This window comes from Vulpes lagopus, chromosome 7 (genome assembly GCF_018345385.1).
Source record: "Vulpes lagopus strain Blue_001 chromosome 7, ASM1834538v1, whole genome shotgun sequence".
In the NCBI taxonomy this organism is placed as follows: domain Eukaryota; kingdom Metazoa; phylum Chordata; class Mammalia; order Carnivora; family Canidae; genus Vulpes; species Vulpes lagopus.
Genome location: NC_054830.1, coordinates 45111674 through 45120599, shown reverse-complemented (window position 1 = coordinate 45120599; position 8926 = coordinate 45111674). Strand labels below are relative to the sequence as shown.

Genomic DNA, 8926 nt, shown 5'->3' with positions numbered 1-8926 from the left:
AGGGGATACAAGCAATCTCTAACTTGGCAGAGAAATTGACTCTGATTATCAAGATAAGTGTGAAGTGTCTTCTCAAAACTGTTCAAGGGCACCACCTTTGACTGATGGTAAAAGTTTATCACAGTTGACATCACCTGGCCCTCTGCTACCTTTCTGATATCCTTCCCTTTTTATCTTCCCTGTGCTCACTCTATTGAAGCCACAGTAATCTCCTTGCTGCTTAGTAAACACATACACTTTCAGGACTTGGATCCTTTCATTCAGCTTTGTTAGGTAGAAGGGGCAAGAAGACCTGCAAAAGGACTTCAAAAGGGAGTTGGAGGGTTGGAGAGATTCTAAATAAAATGCCCTTATTTGTACAGAGTTGACATGTAAATTGTAGGTTTACTTCTAATTCCTATCATAAGTATCCTCACCTAGGGATTTCTCATCAATGTTTTCCACTTACTCCTTGATTGGTGACCTGTGAGAAATTATTCAAGGGCTTGAGAGAGAAGATTGATACTTCCTGGAGTACCTACAAAGCTTCCATCTTGGATGATGACTGCTAATAATAGCAAAGTTTTGGGGGGAGGTATTAGGAAATTCCAAGCACTGAGCTAAGTCTTTTACATGCTTTAACTCATTTAACCTTTATAAAATCTCTAAAAAGGGGATATTGTTATTCCTATTTCACATAGAAAGAGAGGCTCAGGAAGGTGATTTGCCTCTGTCAGACCTCTTGCAAGTGGACAGCTTTAAACATAGCTCTTTTTAAGCCTAAATCTATATTATTTTCTTAATAATTTGCTTCCCTTTAAGAGAAAGAGGTCATGATTACTGCCATTCATTCATTTGTCCATTAATTCAATAAATGTTTACTGGGTGCTTATTATGTGCTAGGCTTTGGCCTAATTTTGCTGATTCAGTGGTGAAAATTGGCAGGATCCTTGCCTAGGGTAGGTCATACCCTAATGGTTTAGCAGGATCATGAATCTAAGGTGTTCAGTTCTCAGAAGGGCAGCTGACACAGCATGTGCTGAGACTGAACTTTTCCAAAGAGATTGACAGTAATTATCTTTGACCTGGAATCTAGATTGTCCATAGTAAATATATAGCCTAGTTAAAACAGTGACCTTTTAGCTTCACCAACTGTGAAATGGGCATAATAATTGTAGGTTGTTTGCCAAGTGGTTGTGATCTAAAATAAGAAGTGTGTAGAAGCTCTTAGAAAACTGTGAAATAGTCAACAAGGAGGAAAGGACTTTATTATTTAAAAAATCCAAACATAAGGTAGAGAAATATAACAAATACCCAGACACTCATAAACAAGTTTCAACAATTGTCACCTCAAGACCAATCCTATTTCATCTCTAGCCACCTCCTTACCCCATCACCCATTTTTTTGGAAGTAAATCCTTGACAGCATATCTTTTTATCCATATGTATATATCCCAACACATATATTTCAAAGAAGGGATTCTTTTAAGAAGCATAGCCAAAAATACTATTATCAATTCTATAAACCTAAAAACAAAATTGATATTAATTTCTTAATTTTATCAAGTATCACAATTCGATTCAGTGGTCATATTTCCCTGATTTTCTCAAAAATGTGGAGGTCAGTAGGTTTGAATCAATATTTAAATCAGGTGCACATATTACAGTTGACTGAGATGACATTTTATTTATTTATTTAATAATTTAAAAAATATTTTATTTATTTGACAGAGAGCACAAGCAGATGGAGTAGCAGGCAGAGGGAGAGGAAGAAGCCGACTCCTTGCTGAGCAAGGAGCCATGTGTGGCTCAATCCCAGGATCCTGGGAGCCAAAGATAGATGCTTAACCAACTGAACCACCCAGGTGCCCCTGAAATGTCATTTTAAAACTTTGAGTTCCCCTTTCTATCCTCTTTTATTTCTGATTTTTTTTTTAACTCTAAAGAAACATGGCCCTATAGAACGGTGGTTCTCAAACTTTAGCATGTATTAGTGTGCATCAGTATGCATTGGAGTCATCTGGAAAACTTGTTGAAAACATAGATTACTGCATCCTGTCCTCACAGATTCTGATTGAGTACTGCTTTTCTTTCTTTCTTTCTTTCTTTCTTTCTTTCTTTCTTTCTTTCTTTCTTTCTTCTTTCTTTCTTTCTCTTTCTTTCTTTCTTCTTTCTTTCTTTCTTTCTTTCTTTCTTTCTTTCTTTCTTCTTTCTTTCTTTCTCCTTCCTTCCTTCTTTCCTTCCTTCCTTCCTTCCTTTTCCTTTCCTTCCTTTCTTTTCTTTCTTTCTTTTTTAAAGATTATTTATTTATTTATCTGAGAGAGAGAGAGAGAGAACGCACACACAAGCAGAGGGAGGGGCGGAAAGAGAGGGAGAAGCAGACTCCCAGCTGAGCAGGGAGCCCAACACAAGCTCCATCCCAGGACCCAAGATTTTGACCTGAGCTGAAGGCAGATGCTTAACCTACTTAACCGCCCACGTGACCAGAGTACTGCGGTTCTCTCATGTTCCCAGGTGATGCTCATGCTGGCTGGTCTGGGACTCTTTGAGAGCTACTGTTGTCCCTCTCCCAGCTGTGCCTAGGATTTCTCTAATTGCACCTGTTGGCGAACTCTTTCAACACGTTCATCTTCCCCTTATGTCTTGTTAAGTTAAGCTTATTTAATTGCCTACAGTACAGCATAATGGCCAAACTCAAGGTCTAAGTTAGATTCCCTTGGGTTTAAATTTCGTTTTTGACACTTATTTACTGTGTGACCTTGGGCGGGTCATTTCAATTGCTTGGTGGACTCAATATTACAGGGTCCGTGAAGATTAAATGAGATTTCAAAAAGTTTGCTTACTTAGCATACTGCCTAGCATTTAGCAAATGCTCAACAAATTTGATGATCGTTTTTCAACCAAGAAATAATAATGGGGCTCACAGTTGGCTAGAAGTCCTTGAGCTTCGTAGGGTTTTGTGTTTTAAAGTCGGCGGAGCCAAGGAGGGGTGCTCCAAAGGAGAAATACCTAGAAAAATTGGAGAGAGAGAGCAACTCCAAGGCTACCTCCAAAGTCAACTCAGGGTTGTCTCCTTTAAGGAGGGCGGGGCCACGTGACCCGGCGGGTCACATGGCTCGCGGGAAAACATGGCTGCGCCCTCAGTAGGGCCGGTTGGTGGGAACTGCGCCCGGCTGGGTCTCGTCTTCCTGCTGCTGCTGCTGCTCTTGCTGCCTGGCGAGGCGGCTGGGGGCGAAGAGGCCAGTACGGGCGCGGGCGCAGGCGCGGCTTCCCTCGCGGGCTCCTGTGGCTGTGGCACTCCCCAGCGGCGCGGGGACCATGGCAGCTCGGCGGCCGCGCACCGATACTCGCGGGAAGCGAACGCCCCCGGCCAGGTCCCGGGAGAGCGGCCGCTCGCGCCCACCAAGGTGCTCTCTTCATTCCCCGAAAGCGGGTGGGGTCCGCGGGGTTCTTGGACAGGGTCGGGACGGGCAAGGCAGGTTTTTTTTTTTTTTTTTTTTTTTTTGCTTGCAGGAAGGCAAGTGGAGATTCTAACCACACCCCAAATCGCGCACGTGCCGATCCTATTTGACGAAGAGTTCCTCTCTCCTGTTTGCCCGCGAGACGGCGGGATCTTCGAGCTCACCCCGATCCTGCGCATTGGGGAGCTTGGTTTGAGGACAGTTGGCCCTCCTTTTCTTACCTCTTACTCATTTCCTTCTCACTCCACCCTGACTTCCTCATCAGGTTCTCGGGCTTTGCATTTTAGGGCCAACAGATTCCGTTAGTCTGGGGTTCTCAACTGTGAAGGGATCAGGACAGTGGTCTCTATCTATGTCTTTATTTTATCGATAGATTCTTCCAGTAGACTCTGTGTCTTGAGGGCAAGGACTTGTCCCAGTTGTCTTGTTATCCTTAGTTCTTCAGCACGTGGGAATGACCAAGTCAACTGTAGTTGTTTTTTATTAGTGCTGTTTACCTGTGCCTCTCAGGGTGCCTGGATGTATTGAGTGTTAGTTTACATGTTAGCTACGGGTTTGACTCCTAAACTAGTGCTCCTTCTTGAATACCCAGGACATTCTTTCCTTATTTTATTTTTTAATCCCACTTTTCTTTCTTGTGGTTTAGTTCTGAGCAATACTGAGGACTTGGGTGAGGGGTGATGTCCTCCAGCAGGCCTTACCTGACTTCTTACTTTTTCTTCCCTTGAAGTATTTTCATATATTGCCACCATAGTAGCTCTTTACTCTGACATGACAGTTATCAGAGATACTGGTCTCAGATGTCTTTCCCTAACTGGGGAGTGAGGGCGGTAGGGGTAACGACTATAACTTTGTGTCTCTGATACAGAGTGTTAGGAGGCTGGTTGCTAGGCTTCTCGTTGTTTCTCTATTTTGTGTAATTTTTGGCCTTTAAAATTTTCCTATTCCGCAGAGGGTGTGCTGCATTATTAGTGTTTATCTTTTTGTGTGGTGGGAGCCCTAGTGATTGTTGTACCATGTATTGGCCAGATATTTTCATTCTTTTCTACCGTTCATGGTATTTGATAATCAGTTCCTCCTTTCAAAGCCCGGTGTCTTTTTTATCTGCTTTGTAACTAACAGGGTAGCTGTCTTACTGCATTTACGCATTGATCTGTATCAGATTTTTCCCTAGAACCTTCTGGGCAGTACAGAACATTACTCATTTTAAATGGTCTAACTTCCTTTTGATTTCAGAATGAGATGTGGGTGCCAGTATCTTTTTAATTACATTTGTAAGATAAACATTTTTCATTTCTTCAGAGTGGTTTTGTGTCTGGACTAGGTATTCTATGGGTCATTTTTGGCCAATTCTTGCATTTTCTTCCGTCCTTCCTCCCATACATGTTTTTATTTTATGCTCATTGTCACTTGAATCCACTTTCTATAATGTTTGGAGGCACCTCATACTATTAGTAAACTAGCAGTTGCTGAGAACATCCCTTACAAGTGTTCAAGGACTCAATTTAATGATCGAACCTGAAGTAGCCTTGTTGTCAAGACAAAAGGCTTCATAGGAGGCCGTTCTTTATTTCTCTGATTTCCTTGATTTCAAATATCTTGATTCATGTGTAGATGACTTTGTTCTAACCTGACACTTAACGATTTATTCTGAATTCAAGAAGTTCAATATGGGAGAGGTGCATGGTTGTAGTGATAGCCCCTTTTTTTCCCCTTAATCTTTTAAAAAGCATTTTTTAAGACTTATTTTTTTAGAGTATTTTTAGGTTCACAACAATATTGAGAGGAAGATACAGCGATTTCCCATAATACCCCCTGCTCCTACAGAATGCACAGCCTCCACCATTATCAACAGCCTCCATCAGAGTGGTGCATTTGTTACAACTGATGAGTCTACATTTATGCATCATAATTGCCAGAGTCTGTAATTTTCCATAGGGTTCACTCTTGGTGTTTTACATTCTGTGAGTTTGGACAAATGTATAATGACATATATCCATCGTTATCATATAGCATAGTATTTTCATCCTAAAAATCCTTTGTGTCCCTCTATTCATTCCTCTCCCTCCACTCCCCTGGCAATGTCAGATTTTTAAAAGGTATTTTTTTATTTGTCTTGGAGAGAGAGCGAGCGAGTGAGCGAGCGCACAGGTGTGCACATATACAAAAGAGCTGGAGGAGGGGTAGACTCCCTGCAGAGCCTGAAGATCATGACCTGAGCTGAAATCAAGAGTTAGGTGCTTAACCTACTGAGCCACCCAGGTGCCCCTGTCTAATCTTTTTATTGTGTCCATAGTTTTTTGCCTTTCTTGGAATGTCAGAGTTGGAATCATACACTGTGTAGCCTTTTCAGATTGGCTTCTTTCCTTGGAAATGTGCATTTAAGCTTCTTCCAGGTCTTTTCATAGCTTGGTAGCTAGTTTCTTTTTATCTCGGAATAATATCCATTGTCTGGATGTATCACAGTTTATTTATTCGTCTACTGAAAGGCATCTTACTTCTAAGTTTTGGCAATTAGGAATAAAGCTGCTATAAGCACCTGTGTGCAGGTTTTTGTATGGATGTTTGGATAAATACCAAATATTTTCATAAGCACCAGGGAGCATAATTGCTGTAACATATGGCAAAAGTATGCATAGTTTTTTAAGAAACTGCAAAACTATCTTCCAAAGTAGTTGTACCATTTTACATCCCACCAGCAATGTATGAGAGTTCCTGTTGCTTCACACCTTCATCAGCATTTGGTGTTGTCATTGTTCCAGATTTTGGCCACACTAAGGTGTGTAGTGTCTCACTGTTGCTTTTTTTTTTTTCACTGTTGTTTTAATTTGCATTTTTTGCTTGACATGATGAGCATCTTTGCCATCTGTATATCTTCTTCAGTGAAGTATCTGTTAAGGCCTTTGGCCCATTTTATAATCAGAATGTTTTGTTTTCTTACTGTTGAGTTTTAAGAGTTCTTGGTTTTGGATAACAGTCCTTTTTCAGATGTGTCATCTGCAGATTTCTCTCAGTCTGTGACTTGTTTCCTCATTCTCTTGACATTATCTTTTGAAGAGCAGAAAATTTTAATTTTAACGAAGCCTCGCTTAGCAATTTCTTTTGCGGATGGTGCCTTTGATGTTGTACGTAAAAAGTCATCACCGTTCCCATTGTCATCTAGGTCTTCTCCTATGTCATCTTCTCAGAATTTCACAGTTTTACATTTTACTTTTAGGTCTGTGATCCATGTTGAGTTCATTTTTTGTGAAGCTTGGAAGGTCTGTATCTATTATTATTAATTTGTATGTGGATATCCAGTTGTTCCAGCACCATTTGTTGAAGAGACTGTCTTGCTCCACTGTATTGCCTTAGCTCCTTTGTCAAAGATCAGTTGATTATATTTATGGAGGTCTTTTTCTGGGCTCTGTGTGCTGTTTGATTGATCTCTCTGTTCTTTCACCAGTACACACTGCCTTGATTACTCTTAAGTTTATAATAACTCTTCAAGTTAGGTAGCATTGATTCTCTAACTTTTTTTTCCCCTTGAGTATTGTTTTGGTCATTTTGGGTCTTTTGCCTGTTCATATATACTTAGAAGCAGTTTGTTTATATCCATAAAATAACTTTCTGAGATTTAGATTGGGGTTGTAATATTTCTGCTTTTTTGTTTTCAGTTTATTTAGTTTAGCTCAACAGATGTTTATTTGGTACACATATTTTATAACATTGTCCTGTATCTTGGGCATAAGGAAAAGAAAAAGACCTCTGCCCTACCCTCAAGACATTTACTATTTACCCACTGGTAAATGTATGCTCTCTCTCATGGCATGTGTCCCTCCCTACCTTTCTCTCTCTCTCTCTCTCTCTCTCTCCCTCCTCCTGCCTTTCTCCTCCCTCTTTGTTTCTCTTTCCCCCTGTCTCCCTTCCCCCTCCATGTACAATCACCTGTAAGCATCATTTTTACATAGTGACAATTCTATAGGAGGAGTATGTACAAAGCACTTGGAGAGGAAGAAATGATTCATTCTTCCTGGACAAATCAGGACGTGCCTCAAAGAGAAGGTCACATTAGAGCTAGAGCTTGAAGGAGACATTTTCAGAAGCTAGGGATTGAAGGACAGATTGAAGGACATTCTGAGAAGGGGAATAGCATGGGCACAAAGCATTGTGCAAGTGTTCTGGGAAGTGTTAGTAATTTAAGATTTCTGGGGGTGACATTTTTCACACTTTTTAATGTAACACTTTTCAACTGTGAGTGTTTTTTTTGTATTTTATTTAATTCATTTAATGAACACTTGTCAAGATGAGGAACACAAAAAAGTAAATAGCAGTGGGCTTTACCCTCAAGGAATTTACAGTTTCACTGGAAAGTTATAGCAGTAAAAATTGTATGGGCAATAATTTAGGTATTAAAAAATTTTATTCAAGTTCCTTCTGGTTAAAAATATAATTCTCAATGAGAAAACTATCCTGACAATTTCTGCACAGATTATTTTGTACAAGGTAGCAAAATGTTTTAATTTCTGTGTGTCTTTGAAAACAGTTGCTTGACGGACATTTAGAATCATGGAGTGATTAAATTGTGTGCACTGTATCCTTGTATGGGTAATTTTAGTCCTGATTTCCTATATGAGAATGTTTCCGATAAGGTAATGCTTACTCAAGTGTCAAGGCAGGATTGAATGCCGTTCCTTCCTGAAACCTTTCCCTTCAAGAAGTGGTTTTTCTTTCCTTTAAATTCCCACAACATTGCGTTGTTACCTTATGGCAACTTGTATGTTTTCTTTGGTGTTTTATGTGTAGTTGTCTGGTACTCTACATGGGATGCATTTTTAGACCTTTTTTGAAATCTGTGTATCCGCCCTGCCCCCCACCCTCAGTGCCTTACACATTTTTGACATTCTGTTATAATTTCTTGAATGGCCTGTTAGCTTTTTTTGGTGGATACACTATGGAGAAACTGCTGTGGGAATAAAGTCCCACCCTTTCTAAAGTAACCTTTGTAAACTATTCTTTTGCTGTATCTCATCCTCCTAAGAATCCATTAAGACATATTCGTCACTTTACAGATGAGGCAGCCGAGGCTTCATAGAATCATAAATCCCAGGATTTGAAGGAACTTTAATGCTATCCCATCTACAATTAGTGTCTCTGGCACTAGAGTAAAACAATGGTATAGATAGATTAGCCTTGTACAGACAGCTAAGGCAGCAGCTTGTGGACAGATCCAGAGATCATACTTCTCTTGTTTACCCCACTTTCTTCCAAACCTTTAACGTATTATCTTAGATTTGAGGAGAGAAAAGAAGGAAAAGGGAGAACTACACACAAGTATTCATATATGCTTATTTCATTTTTGTATTTAAGACAAAAATATCACAGTAGCAAGTAAACGAAAGCACAGAACTGCCTTAAGCAGAAAAAAAGCAAGAAAGGGGACGTTAATGGGCTCTCATTGTGGCGAAGTTCAAGAGTAGATATGACCACAGACACAACTGGTTTCA

At 40.1% G+C, this 8926-nt stretch overlaps 1 protein-coding gene across 2 annotated transcripts in view; it reads left to right on the top strand.

Annotated features, from left to right (window-relative positions):
* The first annotated feature begins 3089 nt into the window (after positions 1-3089).
* Positions 3090-8926, top strand: part of SUMF1 (sulfatase modifying factor 1) — a 124447-nt gene continuing 118610 nt past the window's right edge. For both annotated transcript variants that reach the window (XM_041764727.1, XM_041764726.1), the window contains exon 1: positions 3090-3386. In XM_041764727.1, coding sequence (XP_041620661.1) covers positions 3108-3386 — 279 coding nt within the window. In that variant the 5' untranslated portion in view covers positions 3090-3107. The remainder of the gene's footprint in view (positions 3387-8926) is intronic.